The 19,929-nt window shown below is 38.6% G+C and overlaps 1 protein-coding gene across 3 annotated transcripts in view; it reads right to left on the bottom strand.

Annotated features, from left to right (window-relative positions):
• The window catches only part of SLC44A5 (solute carrier family 44 member 5), a 425,439-nt gene that overhangs the window by 46,426 nt on the left and 359,084 nt on the right, over nt 1-19,929 (bottom strand). For all 3 annotated transcript variants that reach the window (XM_061411561.1, XM_061411560.1, XM_061411563.1), the window contains 3 exons: nt 12,586-12,670; nt 2,012-2,140; nt 1,074-1,134 (listed from right to left, as the gene is read on the bottom strand). In XM_061411561.1, coding sequence (XP_061267545.1) covers nt 1,074-1,134; nt 2,012-2,140; nt 12,586-12,670 — 275 coding nt within the window. The remainder of the gene's footprint in view (nt 1-1,073; nt 1,135-2,011; nt 2,141-12,585; nt 12,671-19,929) is intronic.

Genomic DNA, 19,929 nt, shown 5'->3' with positions numbered 1-19,929 from the left:
TCTGTCACTGTTTTCACTGTTTCCCCATCTATTCACTATGAAGTGATGGGACCAGATGCCATGATCTTAGTTTTCTGAATGCTGAGTTTTAAGCCAACTTTTTCACTCTCCTCTTTTACTTTCATCAAGAGGCTCTTTAGTTCTTCTTCATTTTTTGCCGTAAGTGTGGTGTCATCTGCATATCTGAGATTATTGATATTTCTCCCATCAATCTTGATTTCAGCTAATTACTTAATATTTTGGCATATTTCTCTTCAATCTTTTTCTTTGAATATATTTTTGTTTATTCATTTTCATTTTTAGAGGCTTGTCATTACAATGTATATAGTATTTTTCATTTTATTTAAAATTGTAACATAAACAATACTTATGTGTAAAAATTCTAAAATATTTCATTTAATAAATGCATCATAATTTATTTCAGTATATTATTGCTCTTGGATATTAGAATATTTCCTTTTCTTTTTTTGGTTGTTTTGAATAACATTGTGATGGACATCTTTATATAAAGTTTTTTATCTGTAGTTAGAATTATATCCTTAAGAAAGGAAAATGAGTGATTATCTCATTTTCTCCTAAAAAGGGTTTACGTTTATAAATTTTAAAGAAATACAATGTCAATTCATTCAGGAGACATATAAATATTTCATGTTTTAAATTATAAAGACAAATATATACCCCATTCCTACTTACTCCCCAAGCAATTTTTCAACAAATTTTTTGGCCGAATTCAGGGGTAGGTGTGTTAGGGTATGTCTGCGTGTGGCTCATGTGTGTTCTTAGAGTAGCAAAGAATCAAACTGACTGAACTTTTAATATTCAATTTTTAAACTTTTCTGTGTGCATTTATGCCACCAAACCTAAAACCTCACCAAGCTCCTGGGGAACACCCTAGGCTGGAGTCAGAAGAATGGGCTTTGTAGCTTTGGCTTTCTTCTCAATTAACTCAGGGAGTATGGGCCAGTTATAGGACCATTCTCAGCCTCATTTTTGTCAATTGTAAAATAAGTGAACTGAATTAAATAGCTTCTTGGTAGATCCTGTGTTTCTGAGGTAAAATAATAACCACTTACAAGGTTTGCTTGGATAAATCGCTGATGGACAATCATTATCCAGTAAAACTTGTGAGAGAGTCTAAAATTGAAGGAAGAATGTGTTAACATTTCGAAGACTATGTGATGACATATCTTAGTCAATATATAAATTGTGTCCTTTAAAAATGCAATTCCCTAATAATTTCCTTATTCCAAATTACTCCCCTAGTGAGAGTAATTGTAAGATTATCATACACACTACTTGTTTAACAAACACTCTTAAATATCCTAACTGTAATTCAATTGAATCAACAATAATAAAGTCAGACATGCTGAAACCAAGGTACATCTTTGAAGGTGTGTATCTTTGTCTTAGTTATATCCTCAGTTTAATGCTTTTATTTTTTCCTGGAAAAATGATATCTCCTCTAATTTAGAAGCCATCACAGCTAATTAACATAATAAGGTTTTAGAAGTCCCTTATAAATCTTAAGTCTAGGTAGTGTTTGGGGATTTTTTTTCAAATGAGTAATTATCAAATCAGGTTTGGAAATAAAGTTCTTGTTACTCTGTAGCCATGGAGCTTTATCACCACATTAATGAAATGGTGACCGCAAATGACATTTAGCTCCTAGCTCTTGACAGCAAAAAAATCCATCCAAGTGGAGAATCTGTTGGTGTCAGGAAATAGTTCATACTAACTTACCAGACTTAATAGTCCTGTATAACACCCCAAGTCTACAAAATGATATGCTCTAAATTGTGTTATGTTTGTAAATATACGTGCATTTGTGTTTGGTAACATTAATGGTAACATTAATGGTAACATTAATAATGGTAACATTAATGGTAACATTAATGGTAACATTAATAATAATTTCCTAGAAAATTTTGGAGCCTGTCCAGTTATAAATACATTACACTTGAGATTGAAACAAGACAAATTCTTCTCTAGTTTTAAGCTTAAACACATATACCTCCGCAGGCTTAAGAAAAGTAGTCCGGCAGAACTGGCTGTAGTATGTCCAGTATTCACTGTCGTTTTTGTACTTAAATTGTATTTCCATGTAAGTTAAAAATCTTTCTGGGCACTTGGAGACACAGATCTGTGAAATAAATACAGTGGTAGGAATTGAATTGAATTGAACAAACCAAGGAATTATCTACAAGGTTAAACTTCTAAATTACCCATCACAATAAAAAAGCAAAGCACCAATTTCCATCTAAGAAACTTAAATTAATTTTCTAAACATATTGTAAAAAATTAAATTTCATGTACCGGCTATCAACCTCTACTCCTTGCCCTTCGATGCTAATATGCTATTAAAACAATAAGATACAATACAATGACAAAATATTTTTAACTTCTGATTTGATATAGTTGTAGATCTTTACACAGCTTTAAAAATAATAAATTCCATGTACCTTTCACCCAGTTTTGGCCAATGGTAATAATTCGCATAACCATAGCACAATATCACAACCAGGAAGCTGGTATTGTTACAATCCACTAACCTTATTCAGTTTTTACCAGTTTTACAGGTGTTCATGTGTGTGTGTGTGTGCAATTTTATCACTTGTAGATGTGACATCATCCACAGGACAGAGATGAACTTTTAATGAAATTTTTAATGATTTTCTGAATTAGTAGATAAAAGTTTAATCCAAGATTAATTTTGCCTGAGTAGTTTATACATTTTCAGGGTTAGAATCTTGCTTTCTTTCCTATGTATGAATAGAATGGTAATTAAAAATGCTCCAAACATTGATAACTTATGCCACTAAGAACTATCAAAACCAGTGAATTTTCAGAACATAATTGGGGGGTTTATTACCATAAGAAACTAACAAAATTAGGGATATTTGTGGTAATCAATCATTATTATTGTCTTTTAGCAACACCAGTCAAACGTGGGCAGAGAGGTTACTGATGGAATTATCTTTAATGAACTTTAGGGGCCTATTAATACCAAATCAGATCACTGTGCTAGTCCACAGAGCTACTGTGGAGTGACTGCAATCCAATTAGTAACTCCACAGAGAGAAAACACAATCAGGGAGGAGGCACTCTGTTTGTTTTGCTTTTGTATGTAATAAAAAACCAACAATCACATGATGTCATGAGAGTTGCAGTCAATTCTTGAACATTCTCTCCTCTACCTCCAGTTCCTCCTTATAGAAGCCCTCTCAGCTCTGACTTGCTCCATCTCCCTACCATATTGTGGTAACTATTCTCATTGGCCAGATTGTAGCTCAGCCCCCACTGGCAATTAGGTAAAAACACAGCTGCTAAGCTGATATCTCTTTCCTATCTTTTGGTCATGTTTCTGCTACATGAGGACATTTGGTATCGACCCCACAGCTAAGGTAGTAGGTGGATACCTAAATGGGTACCTCAAGTGTCATAGTTAATATTGTTTTGTAGCAGCAGCATTCTAACTTCTTTTAGAAGTTTCTAAAAGGTAAACAACCCATCTCCATGTTCACACCTCCAGATGTAATTTCTGTTTCTTAGTCTCTCCTACACACGTGCACACACACAAGTACATACACACATTCATGCACATCTAGAGGAAATAATGAAAGTCTCACAGGTATCTTTCTATGAAAACTGAAGAACTGTTGACGGACATTCACAGCATCCAACATGCTCACATTTTGGGGAAGAAGACTGAGGTCATTGTCAATACAAATGTTCAAAGTTTACTCTGATTGGAGTTAAACTTAAAAAAACCATTAACATGTTTGGAGCTAACTCACAGACATTTACACTTTGGCAATTTACTTATAAGACTGGAAGATAACTGAACTAGCCCATTGTTTGATACACTTAAATGGATTTATAAAGTAAAAACTGAATGTATTAATGCCTTCACTGGCTTTAAATGATGGTAGGAACTACTGAGCTGAGGCCATGATGATTTCTGAATTTATAAACACACACACATACAATGTATACTAGACACATAAAAGTATGGTGTATGCAACACGTGGACTTCCAAGGTAGCTCAGTGGTAAAGAATTTGCCTGCCAATGCAGGAGATGTCAGTTCAATCCTTGGGTCGATCAATCCCTGGAGGAGGAAGTGGCAACCCACTCCAGTATTCTTGCCTGAAAAAATCCCATGGACAGAGGAACCCGCAGGCTACAGTCCATGGGGTTCTCAAAGAGTCAGACACAGCCGAGCAACTGAGCAAACATGCAACATATAAAAGAAAGTAATTTAAATGTTAAAAAATGTTTTATTAAAGAGACACCAAACTTCATTCCAAACATAAAGGAGCTGTTAAAAAACAATATAGCAACTGCTCTTTACTCTCTCTCTATCAGATGTGTTTGTTCACTATAAATACAGTGCTGATTAGTAGCAATCAACATATAATTAGCCAAAAATGAAGGTCACATTGAGGTTGGATAGCCTAATTAATCAAGGTTTGTCCTTAAATGCTTATGACACATGTCTGGACCATGCTGCAGTTAACAGAAAACATAATGCATAAAATCAGTAGATGCATTATTACCTGGCAGACTGAGAGCAATTCTGTATTATTGGCAGCTGATATATATTCTGACTCAGTTCTGATTCTTTGTATAACCACAAAGGGGCACCTTGAATATAGTTCTTCATCATTATTTTTACATATTCTGTTCATATGCAATTAATACTCTAATATAAATTAGGATTTGGTGAGCGGAAGAGAAAGTTACACTGAAGATTAAAACAGTACAGTTCCAATGAAGAAAGGATCTAGTAACTGAAATGTTTAACAAAAAGCATAGTGTGGAAGGATTTTTTGTTTCATCATGAGAATGATGGATTTGTATAGTATAGTGGAAGATTTTCTAGACTGGGAATAGTAAAATATTAATTCTCTCATTCATTCATTTACTCTTTAATTCAACAAATATTTATCAGTCACCTACTCTGAGCCTGTTCTAGGCACTGGGGACACAGCAGTGAACAAAAGAGATAAAAATCCCTACCCTCAAGCAGTACATTCTAGTACATTCTAGTAGGAAGAGATGGGTAATAACAAATAAGTAAAATTGTTTGCTCTAAGTATTCTTGCCTGGAGAATCCCATCAACAGAGGAGCCTGGCAGGCTACAGTCCATGGGGGAGCAAAGACTCGGAGATGACTGAGTGACTAAGCACCCAAAATGATAGTAGCTGTTATAGAGAAAAATAAGGCTAGAAAGGCCAGATGATGAAAGGAACCAGGATGGGATTATAACTTTAAACAGGTAGTCAAAGGGAGGTGTCACTGAAAAGGTAATATTTGAGGAAGACTTGAAGACTAGTGATCAAACTGTAGTCCTCTGGAGAAAGAGGAGGCTAGGCAGGGAGAACAGCAAAGCCTAGGTGCTTTCTTGGATCCTTTGAAGACAATGGATGGTCACTATGACCTGAGTGCAGTGAGCAGAGGGAGAAACAGAGCAAGTGTGGTCAGAGTCAGGCATGCAGTGAAGGACCTTGGAGGACATTGTTAGGACTTTGGCTTTTAATATGAGTAACTTGGGAGGCTATTGAGGGAAAGGGGCCTGAGCAAAGGAGGGATATAATGTGACTGACATTTAACAGGATCACACTGGCTGCTGGGTGGAGAAGAGACTAAGGGACTGGAGGCAGGGGCAAGAATAGAGACAGAGAGACCAGTCAGGGGTCACTGAAACAATATACTGGCTCCTTGAAAAGAGGAGGAGATGGTTAAAAGTAATTTGGTCCTGGGTATATTTTGAATGGAGACCAGAGGAATTAGCTCACAGCTCAAATATGAGTACAAGAGATAAAAGGGATCAAGGGTGATTCCATGGTTTTAGAGTTGGCCTTAACTGAAAAAGAAAAGACTGTTGGCGGGCGTGGGGGGTGGGGAACAATTTTAGGGATAAAGTCAGAGGCTTTCAGGGATTGAGTTTGGACATGTTAAATTTGAGATGCCAACTAAATATCCATGTAGAGACATGACATAGGTGGTTGGATAAAAAGAACTGGAGTCCTGGGAATATACATATATAAACTAGGAAGGGCGGTATATAGATGGTAGTAAAACCAAAAGACTAGGTGTGATCACCAAAAGGGTACATATATATTTTGAAGAGGGCTAAGCCTGGTGGAGGAGGAAACCCCAGTGTTTATAAGGTGCTGGGAAGATGAGGAGAAACCATCAAAGAATACTGAGAGGGAGGATCCAGAGAATTAAGAGGAAAGAGAATGCTATGTCCTAGGAGCCAAGTGAAGAAAGTACTTTAAGGAAGAGGGATTGATTAAACAATACTGTTGGATCAAGTAAATATGGATAGAGAATTGACCATTGGCTTAAATATATGGAGATCAATGGTATCATTTGGAGAAAATGGAGTAAGAATAAAAGCCTGAATGCAAGTAAGAAGAGAAGATTCAGACACATTGGATATAAATTATTCTTCTGAGGAATTTTGCAAAAAAAAAAAAAGAACCACAAAGACGTGAAGCAGTAACTGTAAGGGGATATGGGATCAAGGAGAAAACTTTTTAATATGGAAGAAATAACAGCATGTTTTTCTTCTGATGGGGATGATTTAGTAGAGAAGGAAAATGGTAATAAAAAAATAATGGAAGATTTCTGGAGCTGTATGCTGGAGTTTGTGAGTGAGAATAAGATCTAATGCACAAGCAGATGGGCTGGCCTTGGGCACACAGGCTGTTCCTCCAGAGAAGAGCAGGGAAGGCAGAGTAAATACATGAACACAGATAATGGCAGGAAGGTCAGTGTGGGAATCTGTAAAAGTTGTCTACTGAATGTTGATATTTTCACAGGGAAATAGGAAGCCAAGTCAAAGGCTGATAGAGACTGGGAAGGAGGGCTTGGAGGTTTGTGATGAGAGGAAAAGGTGTGAAATTGTTTTCTAACAGAGTAGCTAGTGAATGGACAAAGGGTCTCTTGTGTGATTGAGGGACAGCATGGAGGGGACCCTGGAGGTTAGCAGCCCTCAATTTAATGGACTGTTGTGTGTGTTTTCTGCAAGAACACACTATTGCCTAGGTTGAGGCATGGAGTAGGCAGAAAGCTGCATTTAGTCATGAATGAGTTTTTGCCAGGAAAGTAAATGAGAGGGGGGAAAAGAATTGAGGGTTTATATAAAGGTGTGATTCAAAAATTCTTTTCAAAATTTTATTGAAGTATAGTTGTTTTACAATGTTGTGTTACTTTCTGGTGTACAGTTCAGTTCAGTTGCTAAGTCGTGTCTGACTCTTTGTGACCCCATAAACCACAGCATACCAGGCCTCCCTGTCCATCACCAACTCCCGGAGTCCACTCAAACTCATGTCCACTGAGTCAGTGATGCCATCCAACCATCTCATGCTCTGTCATCCCCTTCTCCTCCCACCTTCAATCTTTCCCAGCATTAGGGTCTTTTCAAATGAGTCAGTTCTTCGCATCAGGTGGCCAAACTACTGGAGTTTCAGCTTCAGCATCAGTCTTTCCAATGAATATTCATGATTGATTTCATTTATGATTGACTGGTTGGATCTCCTTGCAGTCCAAGGGACTCTCAAAGAGTCTTCTCCAACACCCCAGTTCAAAAGCATCAATTCTTCGGCACTCACCTTTCTATATAGTCCAACTCTCACATCCATACATGACTATTGGAAAATCATAGCTTTGACTAAATGGACCCTGGTTGGCAAAATAATGTCTCTGATTTTTAATATGCTAGACAAGGTTGATCATAACTTTTCTTCAAAGGAGCAAGATCTTTTAATCTCATGTCTGCAGTCACCATCTGCACTGATTTTGGAGTCCAAAAACATAAAGAATTCACTGTTTCCACTGTTTCCCCATCTATTTGCCATGAAGTGATGGGACCAGATGCCATGATCTTAGGTTTTTGAATGTTGTTTTAAGCCAACTTTTTCACTCTCCTCTTTCACTTTCATCAAGAGTCTCTTTAATTCTTCGCTTTCTGCCATAAGGGTGATATCATCTGCATATCTAAGGTTATTGATATTTCTCCCAGAAATCAACCTTGTGCTTCATCCAGTCCAGCTTGTGCTTCATCCAATCCAGCGTTTCTCATGATGTACTCTGCATATAAGTTATATAAGCAGAGTGACAATGTACAGCCTTGACATACTCCTTCCCCAATTTGGAACCAGTCTGCTGTTCCATGTCTGGTTCTAACTATTGCTTCTTGACTTGCATACAGATTTCTGAGGAGGCAGGTCAGGTGGTCTGGTATTCAAACCTGTTGATCTCTGGTTCCTCTGCCTTTTCTAAATCTAGCTTGAACATCTGGAAGTTCATGGTTCAAGTACTGTTGAAGCCTGGCCTGGAGAATTTTAAGCATTACTTTGCTAGCATGTGAGATGAGTACAATTGTGTGATAGTTTGAGCATTCTTTGGCATTGCCTTTCTTTGGGATTAAAATGAAAACTGACCTTTTCAAGTCTTGTGGCCATTGCTGAGTTTTCCAAATTTGCTGGCAAACTGAGTGCAGCACTTTTACAGGATCATCTTTTAGGATTTGAAATAGCTCAACTGGAATTCCGTTACCTCCACTAACTTTGTTTATAGTGATGCTTCCTAAGGCCCACATGACTTCACATTCCAGGATGTCTGGCTCTACGTGAGTGATCACATCATCATGATTATCTGGGTCATGAAGATCTTTTTGTACAGTTCTTCCATGTATTCTTGCCACCTCTTCTTAATATCTTATGCTTCTGTTAGTTCCATACCATTTATGTCCTTTATTGAGCCCATCTTAGCATGAAATGTTCCCTTGGTATCTCTAAGTTTCTTGAAGAGATAGCTAGTCTTTCCCATTCTATTGCTTTCCTCTATTTCTTTGCACTGATCACTGAGGAAGGCTTTCTTATCTCTCCTTGCTATTCTTTGGAATTCTGCATTCAAATGGGTATATCTTTCCTTTTTTTCTCCTTTGCCTTTCGCTTCTCTTTTCATAGCTGTTTGCAAGGCCTCCTCAGACAACCATTTTGCCTTTCTGCATTTCTTTTTCATGGGGATGGTCTTGATCACTGCCTCCTGTACAATGTCATGAACCTTCGTCCATAGTTCTTCAGGCACTCTGTCTATCAGATCTGATGCCTTGAATCTATTTCTCACTTCCACTGTATAATCATAAGGGATTTGATTTAGGTCATACCTGAATGGTCTAGTGGTTTCCTCTACTTTCTTCAGTTTAAGTCTGAATTTGGCAATAAGGAGTTCATGATCTGAGCCACAGTCAGCTCCCGGTCTTGTTTTTGCTGACTGTATGGAGCTTCCCCAAATTTGGCAGCAAAGAATATAATCAATCTGATTTTGGTATTGACCATCTGGTGATGTCCATGTGTAGAGTCTTCTCTTGTGTTGTTGGAAGAGGGTGTTTGCTATGACCAGTGTATTCTCTTGGCAAAGCTCTACTAGCCTTTGCCCTGCTTCATTCTGTACTCCAAGGCCAAATTTGCCTGTTACCCCAGGTGTTTCTTGACTTCCTACTTTTGCATTCCAGTACCCTACAATTTTGTGTGTGTGTAGGTTCTAGAAGGTCTTGTAGATCCTCATAGAACCGTTGAACTTTAGCTTCTTCAGCATTACTGGTCAGGGCAGACTTGGATTACTGTGATATTGAATGGCTTGCCTTGGAAATGAACAGAGATCATTCTGTTGTTTTTGAGATTGCCTCCAAGTACTGCATTTTGGACTTTTTTGTTGACTATGATGGCTACTCCATTTCTTTAAGGGATTTTTGCCCACAGTAATAGATATAATGGTCATCTGAGTTAAATTCACCCATTCCAGTCCATTTTAGTTCACCGATTCCTAAAATGTTGGTGTTTACTCTTGCCATCTCCTTTTTGACCCCTTCCAATTTGCCTTGATTCATGGACCTAACATTCCAGGTTTCTATGAAATGTTGCTCTTTACAACATCGGACTTTACTTCCATCACCAGTCACGTTCACAACTTGGTATTGTTTTTACTTTGGCTGGTGTACAGCAAAGTGATGTTTTATATATATATATACACACACACACACACATATATACATACATACACATTTTTCCATTGTACTTTATTAAAAGATATTAAATATAGTTCCCTGTACTAAACAGGAAATCTGTCTATATAGAACCCTGTTTATCTATTTTATATATAGTAGTATTTATCTGTTAGTACAAAACTCATAATTTATCTCTCTTCTCCCTTCCTCTTTGGTAACCATAAATTTGTTTTCTATGTCTGTGAGTTTGTTTCTGATTTGTAAATAAGTTCATTGGTATCATTTTTCAGATTCCTCATATAAGTGATAATCATACAGTATTTGTCTTTCTCTGTCTGACTTATTTCACTTAAGCAGTGGCCTCCAAGTTGCTGCAGATGGCATTATTTCATTCTTTTTATGGCTGAGTCATATTCCATTGTATATATGTACCACATCTTCTTTAACCATTCATCTGTTAATGGACATTTAGGTTGCTTCCATGTGTTGGCTCTTGTAAATCATGCTGCTATGAACACCTAGGAGCATGTATCTTTTCAAATTAAGAGTTTTCTCTGGATTTATACTCAGGAGTGGAGTTGCTGAATCACATGGTAGTTCTGTCTTTAGTTTTTTAAGAAACCTCCATACTGGTTTCCATACCTGCTGCACCAATTTACATTGCCACAATAACGTATGAAGAAGTGAAGTCGCTCAGTCATGTCCGACTCTGCGACCCCATGGACTGTAGCCTACCAGGCTCCTCTGTCCAAGGGATTTTCCAGGCAGTAGTACTGGAGTGGATTGCCATTTCCTTCTCCAGGGGATCTTCCCAACCCAGCGATCGAACCTGGGTCTCTCGCATTGTAGACAGACTCTTTACCGTATGAGGGCTCTATAAAGGAGTGATTTTCAAGAGGGACCATGGAGTTTAAATCATATAAAGAAGGAGATGGAAAGATGATAGAACTGAGGGAAACTTTGAAGGGTATCAGGTCAGTGGTTTGTAGGTCCCAGTGAGGTAGAAGAATAACTGGAGTTGAAATATTAGAGGGACTGAAATGATTAGACAGTATGATGTTTGAAATTAAGGGTGGTAATTATTGGTACTGACAAGAGCGAGGATTTGACCTTGGGGGTGAGTGGCTGCGATAAAAACAAGGTTCTGTGGTAGAGGTGGTCACAGAACTAAGATGTTAATACCCCAAGATGGCTTAAATCTCAGCAGGAAATAAGCTATCAAAAGTCTTTGAGGGACATGAGGAGGAAAGCAAGCAGATTTTCTAGAGAAGACCTTTGGCTGTGGTTTACTTGCACAAGGAACCAGGAGGAAGCAAATAAGTCAAAATCCTACTGAGTTTTTAAGGTAGTTGTACTGCTAAATTCATGACCTAACCTGAAAAGGCATTTGACTGTTAAAATAATCTTTGACATGATAAACTTGTACAACAGGAAGAGAGTTTCAAAGCCACGTGGCCTTTAAGAGGGCATATTTCCAGTGTTCAGCAGTGGTATGGCCTGAGGTTGACAGACAGGAAATAACCTTCCAGTTTGTTGAGCGAAGGATCACAGGATTATAGATAAGGAACTTCCTTCAGAGAACACAATCCAAAGAGAATAAAAGACTGTCCTTGTGCTATGCAGTAAAGGCCACTGTGCACTTACACCTCCTCCCTTTCTGAATGGGAGTTTGTATTCTAACTTCCCTAGCCCTGTTCCCCATTGTGCATTTAGTGTCAAGACCTGATGGAGAGACTACCCATCATCCATAGATCCTAGACTGTGGGTTGAAGTTCAGTACCACACAGGACTCTGAGTTGTCTCCCTTGGGAAGAAGGGTCCTCTAGAGGACAGATGGATAGACTATAGAAAACGAAAGGAACTGCCCATTGATATCTGTGCCTCTTGTTTCATTTCTTCATGGTACATAAGAGGCTGCTCAGTCCACAATTACATTGCTTTATTTCTTCTTTCCTTCCTGCTTGCATCTCAGGTTGAACATTTAAAACTTATAAGTTTATGCTATTTGAGTAGAAATACAATGTGTGACCCAACTGATCCAAGGTTTAGAACAGGGGTGCTTTATTCAGCTTTTTGCCTCCTTCTAGCAACTAGATGCTGCTGCTGCTGCTGCTGAGGCCTTAAGGGATGACAGAGTCACCAGATGAAGGAGCCTGGAAGAGAGCCGCCACTGACTGCAAACACCGCCTTATACTATTATATGGCCAAAAAGAAACTATTGTGTTTAGTCACTGAAAAACTGAAGTTTATTAGTTACAATAGATGGCTTTATTCTTCCTAATGCTAATCTTGAGAAAAATATCTCTACTTCTCTATACTGCAGTTTTTTCATTTATAAAAATAGGTGGTTGGACAAGATAATCACTGAGGTTCCTAGTGATACTAAATGATTAATCCCTGTTTTTATTGTATACGAACAAACATGAGATTATACTTCTGTCTTGTCACCTTCCATAAATTCATCATTAATCACACACATCCAGAATTCAAATAGAGTTTCTCAGTTCTGTCATCCAAGAATGTTCAAAATTGCTAAACCCAGTGAGGCATTTTTTTTGCCTTACCTGTGTGGTAGGGCACTGTAGGTTTACCACCACGGAGGGACTGGTACAGGTGAGCAGGTTAAAGTAAAACAAAATGGACTTGTTCCTAAAAAACAACATAATAGTTTTTAGTGACTGTGGAAATATTTCATATCATTTCATATCATCGGGTATACTTTAATATAACATGACCGTTAAAAATCTGCTTCATTTCCTCTAGGAAGTTGCAACATATTCCCTAAATTCCCATCAAGTGGCCTAACACTTAAAGTAGCTTTTGGTAATAGTAAAAAGTCAAAATAATCAAATTGTCCATCAACAGGGGATTGGTTCAATAAAGAACTCCACATCTATAAAGTAAAAGATCATACTGCCATTGAAAATAATGTTGAAAAATATTTAATGGATGAATTTAAGAAGCAGGTTACTAAAGAGTATCAAAATATGATTTAATTTTGCAAAAACAGTTATAACACATTATATGCAGAAACAAATGATTATATCTGAATGGTGGCATTATATTTATTTAGATAATTTTGTATTTTATGGGTTTCATGAGATAAACATGTATTATTTCAGTGATCTGAAAAAAGGTAAATTTAGTTATATTTTCTCTCTGTTTAAAATTATGTTCAGGGGCATAGTGGTGGCATAACTTGACATTTATTATTGGGGATCTTCCCTCATGGCTCAGATGGTAAAGAATCTGCCTGCAATGCTGGAGACCTGAGTTCAATCCCTGGGTCAGGAAGATTCCCCTGGAGAAGGGAATGGCAACCCACTCCAGTAATTCTTGCCTGGAGAATTCCATGGACAGAGGAGCCTGGCAGGCTACAGTCCCTGGAGTCACAAAGAGTCGGACACAACTGAATGACAAACACACACACCACACACACACTTCGCTAGCAATAGTGATGACTTTGCCATTTGGCAAGCCACGTTTCTCCTCTAAATCTCAATTTCCTCAGCAGTAAAATGGGGATAATACCAGCCTGACCTGCTGAACAGTGGTGTTGGGAGGACATAGGAAAGGGTGGGCTCAAGACAAATGGCTGTCTAACTTTAGTATGCATCAGTGAACCTTGGGGTGTGTGTTGAAAACTGTGATTCCTGACTCCTTCTCAACCCTTCAGAGCCCAGACCCTAGGAATTCACATTTCCCCCTGTGATCCCCAACTGATTCAGATACAGGTGGTCTATAAACAATATCTTGAGAGAACATAGCCATATACATTCAAGAGGAATGTTTCCAGAACCTTGTAAAGTCCCAAGTTAACATGACTACATATACAACATAAAATGTATAATAGGCTGTTGAGTTATATTTTTCCTGCTGACTCACAATCACCAAGTAGGATCTGAATCTAGAAACAAAAAAAGCTCTCCACAGAAAATGTGGGCTAGATCCTTGCATCACTTCTGCTGCTTCTTGCTCATGTCTTCATAAGCAAAAGATGAGTGAGGGAGGTGATTGGAGACAGTGGAACTGGCAGGATACAGTCATCAGAGTTCAGAGGATTTTTTCTCCCCTCCTCATTGAAAGGGTGGATTATTTCTTCTGGGTTTCAAACCACAAAGGCTCTGAGAGAATCTCTCACAGAGACGGAGGGTATCCCAGTTGGTTCTAGAGGTAAAGAACCCACCTGCCAATGCCAAAGACATAAGAGATTTGTGTTCGATTCTGGGGTTGGGAAGATCTCCTGGAGGAATATATGACCCACTCCAGTATTCTTGCCTGAAGAATCCCAGGGACAGAGGAGCCTGGCAAGCTATAGTCCCAGGCTATGGCTGGGATGGTATGGCAGGCTGCCACAAAGTCTCAAAGTGTCAGACATGACTAAAGCGACTGAGCACACATGGACATGGGAAGGGCGGACCAGCATCTCGGTTTCCAGCTGGATACTGCTTTGTGTGGCAGACTTACTACAGCCCTCTACCCATTTTAGCAGAGAAATGTGAGACCCAGAAACCACAAGAGAGTGGAAATAGACCAATGGTGCAGATGGAGGACAGCACTGAAGTGGTCTGTCATGGAAGGGTATGGAGCCAAGGAAATGGGCTTGCATCTTCCTGGTGGTACATCACCTGATAAGAGACTGGAGATGAATCACTAGGGATGGAGCTGAAGGGGTTTGGTGGAGAGAAAGCCAAAACTCATTTCTCAGATCAAAAGACTAGTCAGTAAGGACTTCCCCAGAGAATTTCCACTTTCACACCATGAGAGAGCCAGGCTTTGTCAAGGAGAGAGTGTATGGATAGTCAGTTACATCTTAGTTTCAGTAGTAACAACCATGTGGGACTAGGGCACTGGCCAGGAAAGTAACAGACACTCTTTCTCCTTCTATATGTCACAACACAAAGAGCTAAAACCAGGAGGGAGGGAAGAGAAGGAAAATAACAGAACAGGCCCACTCTTAAGTTCTCTTGCAGAGTTCAAACCTGAGCTGGGGAATTGGAAGAGATGGACTCAAATTTTAAATTGGACTACACTGAACTTTTTAACAGAAAGTGTTTAGAAAGCTATGGAAGATACCCAAGATGCCAAAACAAGAACAAAAGAAATTTGAAAGAACATTATTGAAGGCAATAATAAGGGGGAAATAAACCCACTTCCGGAGAAGGCAATGGCACCCCACTCCAGTACTCTTGCCTGGAAAATCCCATGGATGGAGGAGCCTGGTGGGCTATAGTCCATGGGGTCGCTAAGAGTCAGACACGACTAAGTGACTTCACTTACACTTTTCACTTTCATGCATTGGAGAAGAAAATGGCAACCCACTCCAGTGTTCTTGCCTGGAGAATTCCCAGGGACGGGGGAGCCTGTTGGGCTGCTGTCTATGGGGTCGCACAGAGTCGGACACAGCTGCCATGACTTAGTAGCAGCAGCAGCAGCAAACCCACTTCATGTTTGTAATCCCATCGAGTTCTGATGGCTCAAGAATCTGGCTATAAATGCAGGCACAGTATGCACAAGGCTACTTAAAGATTCCACAAGAGTGAATTTGGCTCTTTCACCACACAGGCCGCTATACATTCTACACAGTCGCATGGTGCACGTGACTCAAATTTGTACCTAAGTGAATAAATAAATTATTGCATGTCATGCATGGATCACTGGAGTCCCTTAGGAGTAGTTAAAAGGCTGAATGGTAAGTCAGCAAGTGTCAAGAGTCCACCATAGGTAAAACTGACTTATAAACTGCAAAATGCTGCATAAACTTGTTATTCACCAGATAATGCAATCCTCAAGGGTAAAGTTTGTACCTTATTCATGTTTATATCCATCTACTTTCCCAACACTTAGCCTAGTACTTGGCCCATTCCAGGCACTCATCAGATGTTGCAGAATGAATGAGATCAATTTCAGGATAAGTTTCTCAGTATCTTAGAATCCTCCTTAGTTTTTTAACACATCTGTACTCATTCTGTCAAAGCCTGCCTGATATCCTTTAATGTCAGTGGTCCTCAGATTCCTTATATACAAATCTGCGACCCCATGAACTGTATAGCCTGCCAAGCTCCTCTGTCCATGGGATTTCCCAGGCAAGAATACTGGAGTGGGTAGTCACTTCCTTCTCCAGGGGATCTTTCCAACCCAGATAGGGAACCTGGGCCTGCTGCATTGCAGGACGATTCTTTACCATCTGAGGCATCAGGGAAGCCAAATGGTAATGATTGGAGAGGAATAATTCTGCAAAAGTGATTAAGGAAGTAACTCATTATTTAACTTGAATTATATTTCCACCATAAATATAAGAAGGGCTTCCCTGGTGGCTCAGAGGTTAAAGCATCTGCCTGCAATGCAGGAGACCTGGGTTCGATCCCTGGATTGGGAAGATTCCCCTGGAGAGGAAATGGCAACCCACTCCAGTATTCTTGCCTGGAGAATCCCATGGACGGAGGAGCCAGGTGGGCTACAGTCCATGGGGTCACAAAGAGTCGGACACGACTGAGCAACTTCACTTTCACTTTCATATTTCCATCATGAAACAATAAAATAGAACCAACTACAAACTACTAGTTCAAGATGAGGTAAGATGCACTTAAGCCCATCTCTTTTCCTTCCTGAGACACATGAAATAGAAAAATAAAAATACTGAAAGGGATAAACACTGCCGTACCAGCTAAGGATGTGCAGGATGGGATCTGCTCACAATTGCACATGAGGGCAATAATTTCTGGAAGATGAAGAGCATATGAGAGTGTGTTGAGTGATGAATGCACTATAGAAAAGCTACAAAAAGGGTGGGATATATGTCCAACCTAGATAGCATATCAAAAGCAGAGACATTACTTTGCCAACAAACGTCCATCTAGTCAAGGCTATGGTTTTTCCATTAGTCATGTATGGATGTGAGAGTTGGACTGTGAAGAAGGCTGAGCGCTGAAGAATTGATGCTTTTGAACTGTGGTGTTGGAGAAGACTCTTGAGAGTCCCTTGGACTGCAAGGAGATCCAAGCAGTCCATTCTGAAGGAGATCAGCCCTGGGATTTCTTTGGAAGGAATGATGCTAAAGCTGAAACTCCAGTACTTTGGCCACCTCATGCGAAGAGTTGACTCATTGGAAAAGACTCTGATGCTGGGAGGGATTGGGGGCAGGAGGAGAGGGGATGAGATGAGATGGCTGGATGGCCTCACTGACTCAATGGATGTGAGTCTGAGTGAACTCTGGGAGTTGGTGATGGACAGGGAGGCCTGGCGTGCTGCAATTCATGGGGTCGCAAAGAGTTGGACATGACTGAGCGACTGAACTGAACTGAACTGATGATATGCCTGTTAGAAAGCATGATACATTCTGGACTCAAAAATGAGAAATGTGGCCAAAAGTGAGAAGATTAATTAAAGGTTTATATACAGGTCTATAGTACAAATCAGCACCTCTGTGCTCCCCCCATAGTCCTACACTTAAGACTTCTAGGATCCAGGAAAAACAGGCAAAAACAAAGGCCTCTTTTGTTGAATGATAGCAAGGGCCTTTGTGAAACTGGATACCCCAGTCTACAATCCTTCATATTCTGGCATTTTAAAAGTCCATGTCTGACAGTCAGCTTCCCACCAGTTCATGTGGTAGTGAAATGTAATAGCTAATACAGTGTTCCTATCCCATACTAGGCAGAGGTCTCCTTGGAAAAACTGACCCAGTGACACAGCAGCTGAGCAAATTCACACAAGTGACCCAATTCTTTCTATGGTAAAAATGGATTACCAAGTAGCATCAGGAATTTAAGAGAAATCAGAAAATGAAAGGAAAGACTAAAATAAACAAACAAAAAGCAATGCTGGATAAAATAAAAATAATTCAGAGCATAGAAGGGACCTTTAAAAAACAGTATTTTCAGAGAGATTCAATCAGATTATTCATAAATAAAAATACTATGTTATTATAAACAATTAGAAAACAAGAGGGATTTAAGAGAATAAAATAATGATTAACAAAATCTAAAAATCAAAGGCAGAACTGGAAAAAACTTGACAAAATCTTCTAGAATACAGAATAAAAAGTCATAAATGGAAAATATAAGGGGGAAAAAAAAGGTATTGAGACTAATCAAAGCGGTCCAAGTTACGAATAATAGAGTTCCAAAAGGACAGCCAATAAAATGGAAAGAATGAAAACAGAAAAGAAATAACAGAAGAAAATTTTTCAGAGGAAAAATTTTTCTAAAGAACTTTTAGAAAAAGTTTTCTAAAGAACTGAAAACTGAAAACTTTTAGAAAAAAATTTTCTAAAGAACTGAGTCACAGTTCTTTAGAATTAAAGGACCCATCAAAGACTAGACAAAAAGATTTTTTTTTAAGTAAGACCTACATTGAATTGTAAGATTTCAGAACACCAAAAATAAATAATTTTAAATGCTTTCCCAAAGGAAAAATCTTTCAAAACATAAAAAATGATTTCACCACAAGGTTTGTGAATCAGACTAACATTAGACAGAGTGGATGCCAAAAACAACAGAATAACATCTTAAAATTTCTGACAGGAATTGTCTTTCAAGATACATCTCTAAAGCTCAACCATCAATCAATTGTAAAGAGGGAGAAGAAAAACATTTCCAAGGATTTATCTTTCTATGCTTTCTTGTCTTATGAAGATAGTCAAGAATGTTCTCCATCAAAACAAGAGTGTCAACAAAGAAAAAAGACAAGCTGGGATACAGAAAAAAGTTCATGGCACAAATTCAGGCTAAAAAAAATCCTTCTGTAAATCTGAAGTTAACTGAGCATTCTCTTATTTGCTAAGTCTAGCAGCAGGGTCCAATCTAATGAGGTAGATAAGTCTCAGAATTAAAGCTATGCATTGAGCCTAAAATTTGCCTGGTGCTGAGTAGAACAAAAAGCAGAAACTCTGCAAGGTGGGTGTTCAGAGAAGAGGGAGCCCTTAAAAAATAGTGGGGTTGGAAAGGCAGAAAAACTGTTGTCCTGATAGAGACTGTCCAAGAAAACTTGCTGGCAAATAAAACATTATACAAGAATGTCATTGCTCTAAGTTGAAATACACTAAAATGCAGAATGATGCTAAGCTGCAAATAAAGTGTAAAATTTGGCTTTGGTATCAAGGACACAGTAGAAATGAAAATGTAATGGCCAGACAGTGAATAAACATTAAATAGCTATTAAAAAGTACAAGTCTTATTTCGAAAACTTTTAGAGTCAATCTACCAATAGAATATGAATGATTCTGATGAAGTTGCAGAATTGAACTTTATTACAAACTCAATCAGGTAAAGGGTAAACACAGAAAGAGGAATGTTCACAGCAGCACCATTCACAATAACCACGACATGGAAGCAACCTAAGTGTCCATCAACAGAGGAACAGACGAAGAAGATGTGGTATGTGTATACAGTGGGATATTAGCCATAGAAAGAATGAAATAATGCCATTTGTAGCTATATAGATGGACCTAGAGATTCTCATGTTGAGTAAAGTAAGTCAGACAGAGAAATACAAATACTATATAATGTATCACTCATATGTGGAATTTTAAGAAAGGGTACAAATGAATTTATCTACAAAACAGAAATAGAGATACAGATGTAGAAAACAAACATGGTTACCAGAAGATGGGAGGGGGGAGAAGGGATAAATTGGGAGATTGGGATTGATATATAAAACTGATAACTAATAAACACATTATATAGCACAGGGAACTTTACTCAACACTCTGTACTGGTCTATATGGGAAAATAATCTAAAAAGAATGGATATATGTGTGTGTATATATATATATATATGTATATCAATAACCTCAGATATGCAGATGACGCCACCCTTATGGCAGAAAGTGAAGAGGAACTCAAAAGCCTCTTGATGAAAGTGAAAGTGGAGAGTGAAAAAGTTGGCTTAAAGCTCAACATTCAGAA

The sequence above is a fragment of the Bos javanicus genome, chromosome 3 (assembly GCF_032452875.1).
Source record: "Bos javanicus breed banteng chromosome 3, ARS-OSU_banteng_1.0, whole genome shotgun sequence".
Classification (NCBI taxonomy): Eukaryota; Metazoa; Chordata; class Mammalia; order Artiodactyla; family Bovidae; genus Bos; species Bos javanicus.
The sequence above is the reverse complement of the archived record's forward strand: the minus strand, read 5'-3'. Positions and strand labels throughout refer to the sequence as shown.